Genomic DNA, 19,256 nt, shown 5'->3' with positions numbered 1-19,256 from the left:
GGGTGGCAGAACACTGGAACAGGCTGCACAGAGAGGTGGTGGAGTCATTGTCTCTGAAGAAAACTCACCTGAACACCATCCTGTCCAACCTGCTTTAGGTAAACATAGGTATTGGACGAGATGATCTCCAGAGGTCCCTTCCAACCCCTATCATTCTGTGATTTAATAACTATTTGTTTTAGCATTTATTGTTAAAGATTACCTTAATAGCAGCTGTTGCCACATATCCAACAACTTACTGTACTGCACTACAGCGTTCTACAGATTCATCCCTAAAGATTTTCTCTGCCAGTCTATGTAACCTGAACTTTTGGGTCCAACACACTCCTAATGCTTCATTACGGTTCACCAAGCACACCTAGCACAAACTCATAAACACAGTATTTTATTTTTTAAAATACAGCTTCTATAAGGAAGTTATAGAAGCTCACCACAGTCATGAAATGGAGCTCATTCTGAAAATTCAAGGTCATATACACTTATGCCAGGCCAGCCTTGCAGAAATTGCATGCATTACAGATAAACCAGCATTCCCCCCAGGTCACCTCTATAAAGAAGGAATACAACATACTGACAGTTCAGTAAGGATGCACCTTCACACCACAAAATCATATCTACCCAAAGCCCTTAAACTTTTGAGTCTAAACTTACTTGCATGCATAGAAATTTAGGTCAAAACCCAACTCTGTTTTTATTCAGGTTACACCAAGCCCACTCCACAGCAGACAGCGAATCTCAGATTTTGACAACCTTCCAGCACCATCCTACATTTCCTCCACAGTTTTTCATTCCTTTGGCTCACTCTCTACCCACTCACTTTTTATGCATCACTCTTCAAGCATCGATCAGATATGTTGTTCAGAGAGACATACATTAATGCTTCATTCCTCTGCTCTATTTACACACTACTCTACTCATGCCAAACAGCATTAACAAAGCATTGTCCCTGCATCTGATTTTTTGGTAGTCAAGAAGTTACTCCTGTTCACACTAGGATACTGACTGCTCTCTTGTGTAAGTACAGCAGAGAATGTAGGAGAAAGCTGCATAACTTGTCACTGACACTGCTTACATCATTTGTTGCAGAAGCTGGTAGGTGGGGAGGAAGGATCACACTACAGAAAAAGAAAAGATGGTCTCGTGACTTAGGCAATTTAATTATAACTCAGAGAACTAAGCTCTGTTCCTTTCCTTTCCACATAAAAGGTTCCAAACCATAACCTCTATTTTTTTCAAGCAGATGTCACCCATTGTACATACTTTACTCTGAACAATTATCTGCAACTAAAATCAAAGAGAATCATGTACGGGAAACAGACCACCATAAAATGACAGAAATGGATACAGGTATCTCGAGCTGGGCACTGAAAATCAGCACATAGTGTTCATATTGCTGACAGACTTCACACATCTGTCTAATCAGTGGGCCTTTACCTTGGTATTTGGGGTTTCTGAGAAACTTTCCAAGTTATACAATAAAAATTAATGAGAAAAGTAACACTGTCCTGAATGAAAAGAGATTTGAAGCAAACTCCTAAATTAAGTGGACTAACAAAAACCGCTGAATACCTACCCATTTAGTGCAGCTAGCAATATTACAAACTAAAAAAACAAGTCAAGTTAATAAAAAGTGCAGGTCCTTAGAGAGATCATGCAGTCACACACATAAGCAGCACATGCATATTGCTGAAATAATCTTCATTCACTTCTGAGCAGCTACAAACCTGACTGCTTCATTCTAAAATATTGCAAATTCTGCTTCAAAGTAAGCAGTAACCTTGGTTCTAACACATTTCAAAATGATTTTTTAAAGCAACATTAATCTATCTCCAGTCAAAGCAAGAAGCCCTTACATCTTAGTGTTTGGCAACTGGTAACTTGCTCATATTTGGAAGGTGAACTGGAACACACAACAGCAGTATCTACAAAACAATAAATTGATCAGCTCAAAGTGAGGGCCTACATACTCTATGTAGCATACAGTACTATGCCTGAGCATATAATTCATGCTATGCCTAAACATGTAACATTTTAAATTCAAATTTCAGGTTATGCAAAGAAAAAGGATTCATGACTTTGAATCTTGACCCATGGGAAAAACAAACCAGAGTAAATCAATACTTAAACCAAATAAAGCACAAACACTTTCAATCCAGGACATAAATAAAGAAAAACTCTACATGCTGTTCATAAGTTTTTCTTTTGAAGGTCAGGGCAGGAAAGTTTCTAAGATGTGGGAAACATTAGAATAACAACATACCAATACTAACGAACTTAAATGGTTTTTTGGCAGTAGTTTGTATTTGGACTATGAAAAACAAGGGAGGGAAGAAGTCAGCTCAATCACCAGAAAACCACACCAGTTATTTAAAAAACATAGTTACAACACAGAACCAGCATATTCCATCATCTATAACAGCAGCTAACCAACTCTTAGAGCCAAACGCTGGGGCCAAAGGCGATTCCTGAACACCCACCTCAGTCAGCACTCCTGCTAGCCAGCACCACAGAAATGGTCACTGCAGCATGCACTGAAGGTCAGCATTTTCAGGTCCTATTTTATGTATGCTTCCCGTAATCATGTCAAAATGATGGGACCAAAAATTGCCTACCAAAATATGTTTCGCTTTATTAATTAAAACAAGAGCTACTGGACCTGGGGAGCGGGGAACAAACCATAAGCACCCCTCCGCTCCGCACATTTGCAGCGAAACAGTGGCTATTGAGGAAGGAGAGAGAAAGGAAGGGAAGGATTCACCAGGCGGAGGGATCGCATTAGGCATTACGCGAGGTGCTGACAGCACGTTTCGTTTCCACGGATCCCCTTCCTTCCCCCCAGCCCAGCCCCCGGGACCGAATCTGACTGAAGAAGCGTCTTCTCCCCTCGCCCTGTCCCCCTGCCCCAGAGAACTCCCTTAACGACAGCCCACCGCGCCCCTTCGCACGGATCCCCCCGCTCCCCACTCGAGGGGAGAGGCAGCGAGCACCTGTCCCTCGCTCCCCGCCCCGCTGGCCTCCGCGGGTGTGTGCCCGCGCCTGCCCTTGGGGCTCGCCCCTCCTGCCGCCCAGGGCGGCGCGACGGAGGTGGCTAGTCCTCACCTGCATCCCCGGTAGGCCCGTCTGCACGGGGGAGTGAGCCATGGCGGTGGCAGCGACGGCAGCAGCACGGACGTGGTGGGGAGGGAGCCGAGTCTCCTCAGTCGGCTCCAGGGGTCAGGTTTAGCTCATCTTCACACTCTCACACACACAGAGTCTTAGTCCTCCTCCTTCTCCCCCTTCCCCTGATCGAGCAGTGCCTTTGCGCCGGTGGTGGGAAAAGGGCCCGTCCCAAGATCGGGGTCCTCAGGCCCCGGTCACGGACGCGACAGCCGCGGCCTCCTCATCCCTCCTCTTCCTCCTCCCCCGGCCGCGCGCGCAAAACACCCGTTCCCGGCGGAGCCCCGCCGCGGCTCGATGACAAACCTGAGGGGCGGAGGCAGCGGCAGGCCGCGGCGGCGCGCGCCCGCCCCGCCTCCTCTGCCCGGCTACCTGCGCGCGCTGACGGCGGGGAGGCGGCCGCCGCCCCCGGAGTCGTGGAGAGCCGCGGCCTGGGCGCCGCTCTGTCATACGTACCGTGGGGTACGGGGACTCGCCACTCTGACCCGGAGACCCCGGGGAACCTCTGGCGGTGCCGGCTCCTGGGCGTCGGGCTTGCATCGTCCTCGGTGCAGGAGGTGACGGAGCCCGCACTGGGGCTGCGGCCTCGTGGGTTTTGTTGTGTGCTACCTTTCACCTTTTCGGTGGAGACAGCCTGCCGCTAAAAGTGCTGTTTCTACTCTCCGGCAGGCTGAGTGAGGAGCCACTGCTCGGCTGCCGGTGGGGCAGGACAGGTGAAGAGAGGCGAGCATCGCTGCTGGCTTAAAATAAGGAAACCGGGGTGAGGCGATAGCTCCAGAGGGCAGAAACTCTAGCCGTTTTCTGGTATGTCCTTTTCCTGCCTCCCCTTCACTCGGACGCTTTTAGAAGGGTCACGGCAATGCTAGCGCTCTGCTCAGGTATATGGTTTCAGGAAGCGCTTAATTCCTGTCAGAAGCTGCAAAAGCAGTAAACCAAAATGACAGTCTTGGTTCCGCAGTACTTCCTAAATGGAAGAAGAGCCAGTCAGCAGTCGGGTCTCCCCCACTCCCCCAGAGAAACCCTGGACACATGCAAAAACACTGGGGAATTTTGTGTGGTTATATTCCCTGTGTTTGGCCTATTGAAGCTGAGACTCAAGAGCTCCGTCACACTATTTCCAATGCATTGCGGAATGCCCTAAGATTCTTTGCTTTTTATCCCCAGAAAAAGCTAGGCAGTTTCACAAGTATTAAAATTACTGAAACCTGTAGGCCAATGGGTCTGGGATCCACAGGACAGCAGTTCACTATCTTTTCAACTACATTAAAGGAAGGGGTGAGCATCCACCGCAGCATAAATTACTTTGTGAAAATCTCTTAACTGCAGGAAACATTGAAATATAAATGGTCTTATGGTTAGAACTCCATCTGAAGTTTTTTCCTGTAGTTATAATACTCTTTTGTTGTCTGATATGGGCTGAGTTAATGTTACATGATCTTGATTTCCTAGCAGTTGTAGAAATATAAATGTCTCTAAGACTTCTCAGTCAGACTCAAATAACAGCTTTTTTTTCAGGCATCTGTGTGTATGCACACACACAGGCTGACTTTCTCTGAGAATTTAGACTAAATACACCAGCTTTTGGTCACAGTGAAATATGGAAAGGATGGTGGACATAAATTGTGTAGAAAATGGGAATTCTCTCATTAGTTGTTCATGAAGCAGTTGCTAGTTTCTATAATGGTTGAACAGAGATTAAATTATGGTGGTTTAAAGTTCAGGTAATATGAAAGTGTTTCTATTACATACTGGTATGTAATTTTCTAAGACATGCAAAAGCTTTCATTTGAGTTTTACCTCAGTCAAAAGTTATATAACAAGTCACAAGAAGCGGTATCAAAACCTTCAATTTGGATTGTTTTCTAAAGCATTTATGCATATTTTTTTAAAGATTAGAAATTTAGTATCTCTGTGGTTTGCAGTAAATTCTTTAAGCTTTCTGTGGAGAATGTCACTGGACTACAAGTGAACCTTTTCCTTTGTCTCATGAATACCATTGAGCTTTTGCTACCTCATACAGTATTCAAAGTCTTTATTGAGAAAATGCCAGGTTTAGCATTGTCTGTGTGTCTTTATTTTTGCTCTCTTCTGGATATCATTATGATAACAAATTTTAACAGCTGGTTTACTTTCTCTGTAGTTGCATATTCAATGCAGAGAGAAAATAAAAAAAAGATGTAAGAGTGTTTTGTGTTTTTTTAAAACTGAGGGTATTGCACCCTCAGCAAGTTTACAGAGGGCACTAAGCTGAGTGGTGAGGCTGACAAACCTGAGGGATAGGATGCCATCCAGGGGCATTTGGACATGTTAGAGAGGAGGGTCTGTGTGAATCTCATGAGGTTAAATAAGGCCAAGCACAAGGTTCTGCACCAGGCTCAGGGCAACACCCAGTATCCATACAAGCTGATGGATGAAGAGATTGACGGTGGCCCAGTGGAGGAGGACTTGGAGGTACTAGTGCATGAGAAGCTGGATATGATCACAGCCAAGAAAGCCAACCATATCGTGGGCTGAATCAAAACAAGCGGGGCCTGCAGGTCAAGGGTGGTAATTCTGCCACCCTACTCCACTCTGGTGAGACCCTGCCTGGAGTATTGTGTCCAGATCTGGAGTCTTCAGCACAAGAACGACATGAAACTGCTGGAGTGGGTCCAGAGGAAGCCCATGAAAATAATTGTAAGGCTGGAACACCTTCTGCTGTGAAGAAAGGCTGAGAGAGTTGGAGTTGTTGAGACTGAAGAAGAAAATGCTTCAGGGAGATCCTATTGTAGCCTTGCAGTACTTAAAGAGAGCCTATAAGAAAGATGGGGATAGTCCTTTCAGCAGTGCCTGATGCAAGAAGACAAGGGGTGATGGTTTTAAACTGAAAGAGGATATATTTAGACTAGATATAAGGAAGACTTTTTTTACAAAGAGGACAGTGAAATACTAGAACAGGTCGTCTGGTGAGGTGGTAGATACACCATCCCTGGAAACATTGAAGGTTGGTTGGGGCTTTGAGCAGCCTGATCTAGTTAAAGATGTCTCTGCTCACTGCAGGGGGTTGGACTAGATAATCTTTAAAAGTCCCTTCCAACCCAGCCCATTCTATCATTCCACATTTTATCTTTTGTATTGTAAGAGGTATAAAGCCGTTATTTTCTGTCCAATGGTGCATTATTTGTGACTCGAGTAATTTTTGTAAGGAATTTATACTTGATTTGCTAGAATTCTTGATGGCTTACATTGCTAATTCCCTTTTTACATTTACCTTGTAGATTCTCAGCCTCAATGCACATAAGCACAAAATGTTCCCATGTGCTAGGTGGCCTGTAAGATTTCTCCCCTAGACTAGGGCCACTGTGAGGTCTTTCTCTTGCTTGTAGGCTCTTTGGGTAAAGATAATGGATTTATTTAATTTCAGGGGTTTATTTATTTAATGGATTTATTTAATTTCATTGTGTGTTCAACAAGAGACTGTGCCTGGAAAATGACTGTTTGAGGCAGTGGGGTGAGCTCTATGAGCAGATTTATTTGTTAAATGCAGGGAAACAGGAGCAGATTCAAACTGTGTCATAAATCACATACCAGTCTAAGTTAAATTCTAGTGAAGTCAGAACAATGTATTGGAATATCTCATTTCTGACATCTGTGTTTTATGCTCTATTTTATGTTCTGATATACTTCCAGTTTCTCACCTGGACTTGAAGACATTTTAAGCAAGATAGTTTTGAATCTAATCTTAAAATAATGAATGTATTTCTGAGTGCTGTTAGTTTTGTAAACACTAAACTACACTTCAGCTCCTACATTTCAGCTCCATCCTCACAGGCTAAATAAAAGAAGCCTTACAAGTTTTCCTCTCCTTTTCTTCCTTTTCAGAGGAAAAAAAATATATACTTCATGTGTTACACTGCAAAGAAAGGCTACTCATGCAGAAATCTTCATTGGAAATAGGATGCATACATGTAATGATAGCCTGCCATCCCAGTACAATGACAGAGGCTTCCAAAATAGACAGTGCTTATCATTAAGGTGGTTCCCTGTTGTATCTTTTTGAAGCCAGATGCTTCCAGCATGCAAATATTCCACTTATGTGTAGACTTCCGAATACCTGGCTTGCTTTCAATTTGAAATGATACTCTGAATGCACTGAGATTTTCTGCTGTGCTGGATATATAGGAAAATAGTTGCAAAAGAAAAATACAATTACATCATAGTAAAGGCAGTGACTCCAAACTTCTGTTTATAAACTACCTGTAAAGAAAAAACATTTTCCTTCCTGACCAAGGCTGAAACTTCTCAAATGAGCAATGTAACACCATTCCCTCTAAGAAGAGAGGTTCACCATAAAATTTACTCTTTTAGAATTTGTAGTATGCTATAGTTAATTAATTAAAAAGAAACCCCTGTTTTCAAATACACTGCAGAAAAAGCCCTGTAGATTTTAACAGGTGGCATATTTCTCTACAAAATGTAACACGAGAAATGTAATAGTGAACACATAGAAGGCACAAATTGACCTGGGGAAGAAGGAAGAATGAGGAGGCCAAATGTGTGGCAATAGTACTTGCGGTAATGTATGGCTATGGGATTATGGAGGATCCCACATGGGCAGAGCCAAGTTTGTCCATCTTGTGTGGCAGCAGGGGTATCCTGCCATCCTTGGCCTGAGGGCTGTAGAACAATTAACCTGATCACAGTATCATACTGTTCACTGCTCGGCTCGTTACTGAATTATTTCCTCCCTCGTTTTATCATCTTCATCCACCACTTTTGTCTTTCCTGTTTCCTTTTTTGATGCTTTCTTGACTGATCAAGTTCTCAATAAACTGTTTTAACAACATGTATAAAAATGTGTCATTCCTTCTCTTAAAGGTATATATTAGGTTCCTAGTCTTATCCTTTTTTAAATTACCTTGTTGACAGCTTGCTGGGCTGTGTACTCCAAATTAAATTCTTAGTATTTTGTTGGTAAGGCTCCATTTTGAATAATTTACATTTTAAATGTTTGACACTTGCCTGTATCATTAATGCAAAGCAGCTTTAACAAGGCTTTTCACAAATGGACCTTAAAGAGTTTAAGTGTTCCTGGGGTAAAAGGAGAGGTTCTCACATGATAACTGATGATAGGAAAGTAAAAATAAAGGCCTTACACAGCAGAGGGTGTTACAAGTGGTTTGTCACAGGAATCCATCTGGTACCAATCTTGCTCAGCATATCCATGGATGACCTAGAAATGAGATTAAATTAAAGTGACAAAATAGTCTCATGTTGCCGAGTATTATGAGGTTAAAACTAAAATGAAGTACAAGGAGTTGCTGAAGAATCTCTGAGTGACTGCTGAGTGACATGCCAGCAGATGGGAGCTTAACATTGAAAACTCTACAGGAGGAAAGTATACAGAAAAGGAGTTTAACTTTAGTTCCTACCTATCCAGAAGGAAATGTTGCCTGTCTCTGGTTTCAAAACAGTCAAAAGATAAAACTCGGAGGTTATTAGGAAAGGACTAAGAGAGACAACAATGTTACGCCTCACTATAAATCCATGGTCCTCCTATAGACTGTATTATTTCCAAAATGATACTGTGACATAAGAGAAGAAACCAGCAAGGGAAGAAAGCTATGCTCAAGCAAATTAAATACATTATGATGACTACTGCTCAGAAAAGAGAATTTTCATGAGGGTAGAAGAGTTCTGTAACCTCATGGCCTGGAGAAGATGACTAGGGAATGAATGTACACTGTCTCATAAGAAGAGTGATCAGACAGAAACTTTAAAACTAAGTTGGTAACAACATGAATTAGCAATGGAGAGAAAAAAAATGTTCTTAAAAAATGGCAAATTTACAGAATTGTTCATACAACAGCAACATGTTAGAAATAAATTTTCCCTAGCATCTATAGTCTTTACTAAGACAAATTAAAAAAGAGTAATATGCTGTGATGAATTAGAGAAAAAAACAACAGGACTCCGGAGAGCCTACAAAGGAGTGATGAAAATCAATGAGAGAAAGTGAAGGTTTGAGCTTCATGTGTCAGAACAGTGAGATGATCAAATAGCCTACCCATATAACCATCCCTTTTATTTTGTATTGTCATCAGGAACAGAATTTCTCTGAATAATTAGAAATAAGCTATTGGAGTCTGCTCTTTTGACTTAAATGAGGGCAAGATTAAACCCTCATATTACTGAATTGATACCATAATTATAGCTGAAGTGGCATATTACCATTCAGAAACTTGTTTGACATTATTTGTTTGCATGCTAACGTTTTATTTAACTACAGTTCAGAAACAAAACTGTTCAGTCATTTCTGAGTTGGACAACAGGTAGACATGCTGTGTATCTGTCACTACAGACTTTCATTTGGCTCTGGGATAAATGAGTCTTGGTCGAAGGGATTTTACTCAGTGACTGAGGGTTGATAGAGAATAACGCACTAGATCTTGTAAGATACAAGGCTGGATATATGATCTGCTAGTGAGCTATGCAAGAGTGGGCAGCTGAACCCCACAGACCCAGGAAGTCACTTTCTGCTGGAACAGAGGTCAGCCATCAATAACTCTGAGGAGCCTTGACCCTCCTGGAAGATTGACTAGGTAACAGAGATCCTATATCAGGGTTCTACTCATCCATCTCCTACAGCTGTGCTAGGTATAAGAGGTTTATTTCCCAGGCTGTCCTACATATTTTTCTTTTTGCACTTCATAGATGACACACCAGCTGTTCAGCTTTCTCACTACACTCTCCCATCAAGAATTTTACAGTCAAGATTTAAAATGGTTTGCCTGACTCTTTATGGCTTGAGTATTTATAAGGTCCTGAACCAAAATTGCCTTGAGAAAGAGAAATTTACACCCTCTAGTCATTCTTCAGAAACACTTTTTAGCACTTTTTTTAAATACAGTGACTCATACATGGAAGACTAAGTCCTGGTTTGAGCAGACCTCTCAGAAAGAAAAGCAGAAAGTACTAGGCATTGTTCTGAAATGAGAACCCAGAGTCAGGATGATGCAGTGTGCAGAAATGAACTATAATTATATCTGTGGGGTTTCATTCACTAATTTAGCGAGTTCATATTTCTAATGTTTGTTCAGAAAGCTTTTCTATAAGGCCTCTTTAATGATATTTACAAGACAGGTGTTCTGACATTCTTCTCTGCTGAAGGAGAAATTAGCGTTTACCTGTTAATAACAAAAAATACCCTTGTGTTGTCCAGGACTGAAGTTTTTCTCACTGTCGTAGGGTTCGAAGGGAAAGGCCCCCTCCCCCCGGAAAGTGAAAGGAAAAAAAACCTCACAGCTGAATTAGCAAAGCAGTGGGTGCTGTATATTTACAAAGCAATATAGGATATGCAGGGGAATATACAGAATTTACAATATTTACAATATATACAAAAATATACAATAAAGTAGCACAGAAATGAGAGTTTCCCCCCCCCCTCTGCTGAGGGGGTTCCCCACCTCTGCTCCCCCTTCTCTCCCCTTTCCCCAGAGAGGGTTAGAAAGAGAGAAAAGAGAAAAAAGAGCAGTGATTAATTAGAAGCAGTTAGGCCGTTACGTGTTAGAAAGTTCTTATCTCTTCCCAAGGCCCAATCTGGCTGAAAGCCCAGAAGCAGCAAGCTGCAAGCCACCCAAGGAGGGGAAGACAGACTGACTAGAAAAGTGCAGGAATGCCCAGGATACTCTGCTGCACTCCCAGTTCAGAAGGTGCTTCCTCCCACTCTACCAATGAAATTAGTTTAGATCCGTCTTTTCGTTTACAAATATCCGACCACCATATTCCCTTTCTTAAGGGGACAGCCTCAAACGGTCACACTCACCTTTAATCGTTTTTCCTATACAAAATTAGTTTCTAGTGTGCGTTCAAACTATGCGAGGATCATACGGCTACAAATATTGGGGGTTTGGGTGTTTTGTGTGTGTGTGTTTCCACTAAAATTTGAAAGTTTGTTTTAAATTTCTGCTGGAAAGGGGTCTGTTCTACAAAGCTCATGACAGAACCTTTCTTCCTTTCAACATGCCAAGAGTAACCCTGCAGCCATGTAGCTATATCAGCAGAGGAGGCTTCTGTTGCTTCAGAGGTATGCAAATTGCTTTCTACAGCTGGACTCAGCTGTGCATTCAAGTCCTGGTTCATCAAGCCATCTTGTCAGAAAATTATTTTTTTGTCAATTACAGAAGCAGAGTTTCAAGTTCAAATAATGACATTCCACTTTCGGACTTGTGAACGCCGAAGGGAAGAAATGTTACTCCCCCCAAAAAATTCAATGTTTTGATATTTTTGTAGGAAACTTGATGTTCTATGTATATTTCACTCCCTGCAGTGTTTTACTTCATACTGTTCATAGAATATTGCAGGGGCTTTAGGTTCTTATTAATAAGAGAAAAATTCATATTCTTATAGTATTGAGAATCATAATGGATAAGGAAGGATGAAGCACAAAATGGAAAAAACATCTTGAGTGCTATGTGACCTTTATTAATAAGCAGAATATAAGTGCCTAGAAGTATTTTAGTGTTCCAGGCAGACAATTAAAATTAGATGGGGACCTAGTCTTCATTATGTGGCATGAGATTGATTATACTGCACTGTGCCTCTGCCCCTGAAGAGCACAATTTCATTAAATATTGCTTTTTATAAACTTTTCCTTAGAACCCTTGTCATGCAAACCAAACATATGCAAACAGAAGAAAACATCCCTTCTCTATCTTCTTCTCACATTTCACATTTTATAATGGAGACATCAGATCTTATCTCATATTAATGTCTATGTACACAGCAGACTAACAATATCTCCTGACTAATGGATCCATTAAGGGTGACCCTTGAATCCTGATGAGATGCTCTAACCTATGACTATGTCCCTAGACAGTCCCTGTCATCACAGATCTAAAATGTTTGCTTGCAGGCTACAGTTGTCCCAGCAGAAAAAGTTGTACTACATCTCATTGGTAACTGATAAGTAGTAGTCTTGCAATCAGCTGCAATATTTTACTATTTTAACTCCAGAATTATCACATTTTACCCTTTATTAACCTCATGGTATTCCTGCATTAATCTCATGATATAGCTGTAAAATCTTGTCTTCACAGAAGAGAAAGCTGTTCCTCTATTTAACACAAAAACATCTGAATCCCTGCAAGTTTCAGTTTTTTGTCTAGGGTGTTGGAAAATCATCATGATGTGTTGGGGTTTTAGGGTGTTGCACATAATCCAATTTAACTGATCTGCTGCTGAAGTGCTGATCTTGCTCTTCCTTTCTCCCAGCCCTGTCTCCCATCCTTGCATTAGCACTCACATGCCTGTGTGGTGATTGGATCAGTTCACTGATCCCACAGGAAATGCATTCACATTCTCCTGGATTAGTCTTCTGTGGCACCAGTCTCAGGGGACACTGTATGTGTGGGAGGGAGGCCAGCACATCTCATTCATTGCTAGCTCATGGTTAGCTCAGATGAGGTAGAAGGTGAAACTCCATCCAGAATGTCCTGTATGGAGTGGGATGCTGGCTCCAGCTCTTTCATGTAACAAAATCACAATGAATGCTCCCACTTGTGGTTTAAGCCCAGAGCTGCATAGCCAGAGTGGTCAGTCTCTGTAGAGCCCATACACAAGCAGAGTGAAGGGATGATGTCACTGCCACTAAATCTCTTTGCTAGGTAATAAGAGAACCTCAGAACTTAGGAACAACAGCCTGCAGCCTTCTTAGCCCCAAAATTTAGCACTCTAGTAAAAAGCCACAAATCATAGATAGTCCCAAAACTGTAAGCTTGGTATTCAGGACGGCTTGTATTAGGAAAGTAAATTACATATTGTAAGCTGTTTTCTAACATTTGACCCTCACATCCTCCACAGCAAGTATGTGTGTGGGACAGTTATAGCCTGTAATAACTGTGCCCCCACAAAAATGCAGGTGCTCTGCATGTGCCTTCCCACCCTCCCCATCACTCAGCCTTCTAAAAGTAGTTACCCAGTAAGTTCCCGCAGTGCTCACAGTGCTCTGACATGCTCTATCCATCCTCAGCTGCCTCCTTCAGACTTCCTTTCATTCACAAAAATCTGCTGCACCCTCCCACTTGAACCAGACCTTTAGCAAGATCACAATGCCTCATACTTCTTTGGCATCTATGGTTGCCATCTCAGTTTTCTTCCCATCTTTTTCATGAGAGCAGGCTTTCTGGGGATTTTGGACTGAGCATATCTCTTTTTCCAGCAGAGACAGTGGGTATCTGTTGCTGTACTTGCAAAGAAGAGTGGATTTTGCTGCCCCACATCAGCACTGATATTCTTCCCTGCTCTGAAGTAAATTTACATGGCTGTAGGCTCATATTAATATTGCATTGGAGTAGAAGAGTTGCACAGATTTTCTATCTCACTGTCTCTTGATGGGAAGGGATTTGCCTCAGCTGCTTGTAAAAATGATCAGAGGGAACTGCAGAAGGCTGCAAATATATATATTCTTTTTCTGATGAAGTTTAAGTGATAAATAGATAAGCACTTGAATCTGCCACCAGGAATTATCTGTACCGACTCTGTATCTTCTGAATGCAGTAAGAAATAGAGATGACCCTGCTAGACACTGCACATACAGACTTACTTGGGCCAAATGCAAATTTCTGTTAGATGCAGAACTCACCTAGACAGTTTGTTCTTCCTAATCACATTCTAGTTTCTTATCTTACCACTGCAATTGTCTTACACATCTACTCTCAGTTTTGCTCATTCTGCTTCTTGCACCTAGAATATATCCTGTCCCAAGTGCACCTTCCTCCCAAACTCCCTTGGTGCAATCATCACCTTCCCCACCCTTCTCTTGAGAAGCTCTGCAGTGCTAATGCATCCACGTGCCTGGATCAAATACGGAAAGGCACTGCATTTGTGTGCACTGGAGGGCTCAGGCAAAGCAGTGGAAAGATTCTTATCAGCTTCACTGGACTTTTGATTTCTGCTGTTTGTAGGCAGTATATAGGCTCCTCAGCCTATGATATGTCTTCTTTTCTCATTTATATAGAGGCTAACACCATAGCCACTGACTTATTTCCATGAGCAATTTTCTGAGTGAATATAATGCAGTCCTATGTGCATTGATTTGTATTTATGAAAGTAAAATAAATGTTTCTAACCTATTCCTTTTACATCTCAAGGTTTTACCATGTGCTGTTCTGTCATTCTTCCAACAGAAACTCAAGACCATGAAGTTACATTCTGGCTGTTTAAGAATGAAGCACTTTTGAAAATAAGCATATCTGTGATTTTTATACACATAGTGCTTAACCAGTTCTGTAGAGATTATTTTTAAAGCATTTCAGTTCACCTTTAAAATTAAATTCCAGGCTTCCAAGAAGTCCATGTGAAGATGAGGGTGACGCATCATTAAGGGTTTTAACTGCTCAAATACTACCCCTCACAATGGCCACCTCCTTCTTCGGTGCTGGCATCATTTCATACTAACTGTGGTGGGTTAACACCTTTTTCTGAAAACAAAAGAAGAAAGCAGGGTGGAGGGCTTGCGGGTACTTTACCCTCCCTGAAGGGCGTTTCCCCCTGGGAAAGCTGAGTCTGTTCCACTTCCCCCTCCTTGCCCAGCTAGGGTATAAAAAGCAGGACATCATAGCTGTTGGATCTCCTTTTTGGCTCCTGCCTTTGCTGGATGAGAGCTACAGCAGCTGCCCTCCTGATCCTCAGCCACGTGGCCGGACCTGATCCTTTTCCCTGCTGCCTCTGCACCTCCTCAGAGAAAGACTGGTTTTGTATTATTCTTTTCTGTCCCCTTCCCATCCATTCTTGTTTCTTGCCCTTGTGAACCTTTTTTTTTCCCTGTTATTGTCATATGTATAATTTGAAGAAAAAATTATTTGCCTCTCTACTTCCAAGCTGATTCCAGATTGTTGTTGTGGTGGGGTTGGAAGGGTAAGGCCCAGAAGCCTCCTCCCTCCCCCCTGTAATGTAAAGGGAAAGAAAATTGAAGGGAAAGGGAAAAAAAACTCGCAAGCTGAATTAGCAAAGCAGTGGAGCTGTATATTTACAAAGCAATGTAGGATATGCAGGGGAATATATACAAATTTACAATATTTACAATATATATAAAGATATACAATAAAGTACCACAGAAATGAGAGTTCCCCCCTCGGCAGAGGGGGTTCCCCACCTCCGCTCTCCCCTCTCTCCCCCCTTTCCCCAGAGTAGGTTAGAAGAGAGAGAGAAAGAGAAAAAAAAGTTAGAAGCAGTTTGTGTTAATTGGAAGGGAGTTAATACAGGCCTTTATCAGTTCCAAGGCCGAAGCCTTGGCAGAAAGCCCAGCACAGAGAGAGCTGCTGCACTGTGGAGGAGCGGAAGCAAGACTGATAGAAAAGTGCTGGAATGCCCAGTTCACTCCCAGTTCAGAAGGTGCTTCCTCCCACTTCACCAATGAAATTAGTTTAGACTATTCTTTCCGTTTACCAACTTCCGTCCACCATATTCCCTTTCTTAAAGGCACAGCCTCAAATGGTCACAGTTGTTTAGTGGATTTGCTCCTTACCCTTTTTTTTTCTCCTCTCCCTGTTTGGAGGGAGGAGGGGGGGGGGGGGAGTGGGGAAGAGATTCTCAGCCTTTTCCCCATTTGAGCTTTTAACTCTCAGTTAAGGCTCAAACCACTACACTAACTTAATCTGAGCTGGAAACCACACATTACCCCTACAGCAGTCCTGAGATTAAGTTTCCTTTGCTTTCCATAGGCCAGAGACCGGAAGACAAAGCAGGGAGGAGCAGCTCTGGGGAGAGGGATCAGGGTGAAGCAGCCATTGCACATAGATCCTTGGCCCCAACCTGAAGATCTGATTAGAAGTGCTTTGGGAGTTGAACTCTTTTAACCTCTCCCATCCCAAAGCTTTGGTACTCAGTGTCCCAAAGTGTCCCAAAGTGTCCCACATCAGCCCATCCCAAACTATTTCATCATGGGATAGTAGATGCCAGGGTAAGCCAAATCTCTCCTCCTTGCAGTCCTGCCTCCCAAAGTAACAATTCAATGCAAGTATCTTCTGCTTTGAGGATCTTCTCAAGACCAGACCCAGCTCACAGTCCTTTCAGCCCTCGCAGAAGAAGCATACATAGCCCCACAAGCTATGGAGGTTCTTTGTTGCCCTCCCAAGGATTGTAACAGCCCTATACCCAAAACTCTTTCCTAAGCATGTCAAGTTGGCCCTAAAATTTGCAGAATAGCTTAAAAACCTGCTTGAGAAGACATCAGTGTGAAGAAAAATGGTGTTTAAGAGAGATTTAAAACTGAATGTCATTCTGGAATGTGATGCCCTTCCAGAAAACTCCTTTAATGGACTGTATCTCACTGTCATGGCCTGGCCTCACCAAGTGCCATCTCACAGAGCTGGATCCCATACCAAATATGATTGTGGCTTTCTTTTTACAGACAGGCTGGGCTAAGTTGTTATACAACCGATTAACAGCTTTGGAAGTAGGAGGCAGGAAACTTAAATCAGTGCACCCTCAGTCTGTCAGGATCAGTGTCCACTGAAAGGTAATCTTTTACTGTGCATCCCTGTATTTAACCTGGTGCTGTTTTCTCTGGGGATGAGTCTGTGGTGCTCTTAGGACCCAATTTTGCTTTATTTGACTGACATAATTTCAGTTACAAAAGCTCACCTGAACCTGCTTGCTTATGACTTCGCTTCTTTGAGCAGCTTTTCATGCCTGGAGTTCAAGTCCTGTGGTTAAATTTTTTCATATTTTAGAGTAGAGCATTGGGTGCTGCAGCACAGTTGGCTTTATTCTTGTCCTTTACTATTCTTCAATATCAAAGTCTCTTCTTATAACACCACTTAGGATTTTGGCAAGCTTTTAAAGTGTTGAGATGACTTCAGCACTGCCAGGGACCACCTCTTGCTTAAATCCATCCAGGCGCTTTAATTTTCCTAAACATAGAGCAGCCCTATGGTCTTCAAAAGCAGTAGAGAACTATGCACGACCTGAAGCTTGTCATAAACGCGAGTGAAAAATCATTGAGGCAGAGATGCGGGAAGGTTTTCTGGGAGCACGGTCCCTCGGTCTCTCGCCTCTGACGTGGATTTTTCTGCCACCTGGTGGTGGGAAATGACCTGACCCTCCCGGAGGACAGGAGCGTTTGCTGTAGACCTCAGGTTGACACGTGGGGAAGCTCTCTTGAGCAGGGAGCTGGAGCTGATGAAAAGAAATGGTTAAAAAAAAAAAAGTGGGAGAGCATTGTATATTTTATCCCTATTCTGCACTCACAGCCCAGAAAGCCAGCTGCTTGCAGGGCTGCATCAAAAGAAGTATGACTAGTAGGTTGAGAGAGGTGATTTTACCCCTCAGCTCCACTCTGTGAGACCTCACCTGAAGTACTGTGTCAAGCTCTGGAGCCCTCAGCAAAGATGGGCATGAACCTGTGAGACCAGAGGAAGGCCACAGAAATGAAACCTGAAGAAAGGCTGAGAGAGTTGGGGCTGTTGAGCCTGGAAAAGAGAAGGCTCTAGGAAGACACTACTGCAGCTTTGCAGTATTTAAAGATGGGGACATTCTTCTTAGCAGGGCCTGTTGTGACAGGACAAGAGGTAATGGTTTTAAATGGAAATTTAGATTTAGACTACATATAAGGGAAAAGTAGTTTACAGTGAGGGTGGTAAAAAGCTGGCACAGATTGCCTGGAGAAGTGGTAAGTTCACCATCCTTGGAAACATTCGAGTTCAAGTAGTTTGGGGCTCTGAGCAACCTGGTCTAGCTAACGATATCCCTGCTCATTGCAAGGGGGGTTTGGACCAGGTGATCTTTAAAGGTCCCTTCAACTCTGAAACATTTTATGATTCAGTAATACCTAGAATCAGTAGTCACAGACTGGCACCTCTTTGCAAAAAGCTCAATCTGAGCAAAGGGGAAAAAAAAAAAAAGTGGTTCCAGTTCTGCAAGCTTCCTCAAGGCAAGTTGGACATGGGTTTCCTGATTCCTCCTAGTTCTGCCAGGCTTCTTGGAACTGTGAGTGACACAAAGCAACACATTAATTCTGCCTCTCACAACTGGGATGGCAGCAAGTTAAAAGAGGGAGCAAGTTCATCAGTTGTGTGCTGTGCGTAGCATCACTAGGCACTAGGGCAAACATCTGCTCTGAAGCTGATGTAGTAGAGAAAAGGTGCAATGAATGCATGAAACAGAGCCAAACAAAAAAAAAAAAACCTCAAATGGCAGCCTACATTTCTGTAGCTCAGTCAGGGATGTGATGGTTAATGACCATAGCTTGGTCGCAAATAGGGAGGACATGGTCTATAATGGTAACTTCTTACCCTGTTGCTACAGAGAATAACATTGCCACTCATCACTTAATCCTGTTCCCTGCAGAGCAGCAAAAGCCCAGCCTGTAAATGCAGATGACCTGAAGGTCCCTTTTACACTCGTTTCTCAAGTGCAGTTCCCCCTCCCCATGCTCCCCTGCAGTTTCAGCACTCTGCCAGCGTGGAACACCCATGGTTCTGATTTTTGTAAACTCAGCAGTGTTGCACTCCTACCCTCCTATCTTTGTGGTCGGATGTAAGCACGAATGCATTCAACATCATTAATTTAGTTACACGATTCCAGAACTGATCTCAGTCTGAGGTAATGCTCTGCTGAGTTAAAGTATCAGCCTGAAGGAGCTGCACCAATTGAATTAATCTCTACTTGAAACATTTCTTGTAAGATAAGGCCTTTAGGAAATATGACTCCCATCTAAACAGAAGATGCTTCTATTTTTTACTACCGAGGAATCATGGCACAGCTCCAGGATCACTGGAGTTTGGGTTTAAGTTTATCAGGCTCACATAAAGTATTTTTTCCCAGCTGTAAGGATTGGATGTTCAATTTGGAATAAAAAAGCTCTGTGGGTGTGGTGGGCTGAAATTACCCCCAATTAATTTGGAGAATTACCCCCAAAATAAAATTGCCAGACCAGATCAGTTGGAAGTAAATGAAGCTATATTTACAAGGAGACTAAAATCTAGAAATGTGAAATGCAATGAATATGTACAAAATATACAATATTTATATGTATTTCTAATTTATAAACAACACAAGGATCCCCCCTAGACAAAACTAGAGGGTTATCAATAGCTTCCCCCCTGTACAAGGGAAAAGAG

The 19,256-nt window shown here is 42.6% G+C and overlaps 1 protein-coding gene across 1 annotated transcript in view; it reads right to left on the bottom strand.

The window, feature by feature from the left end:
* Positions 1–3,462, bottom strand: part of STK24 (serine/threonine kinase 24) — a 75,300-nt gene extending 71,838 nt beyond the window's left edge. The window contains exon 1 of the mRNA XM_068166497.1: positions 3,100–3,462. Coding sequence (XP_068022598.1) covers positions 3,100–3,141 — 42 coding nt within the window. The 5' untranslated portion in view covers positions 3,142–3,462. The remainder of the gene's footprint in view (positions 1–3,099) is intronic.
* Positions 3,463–19,256: the final 15,794 nt, after the last annotated feature.

This window comes from Melanerpes formicivorus, unplaced genomic scaffold (assembly GCF_026170545.1).
Source record: "Melanerpes formicivorus ecotype bairdi unplaced genomic scaffold, bMelFor1.0.p_v2 SCAF_1, whole genome shotgun sequence".
NCBI classification, from domain to species: Eukaryota; Metazoa; Chordata; class Aves; order Piciformes; family Picidae; genus Melanerpes; species Melanerpes formicivorus.
Note: the sequence above shows the minus strand (reverse complement) of the source record. Positions and strands in the feature narration are given on the sequence as shown.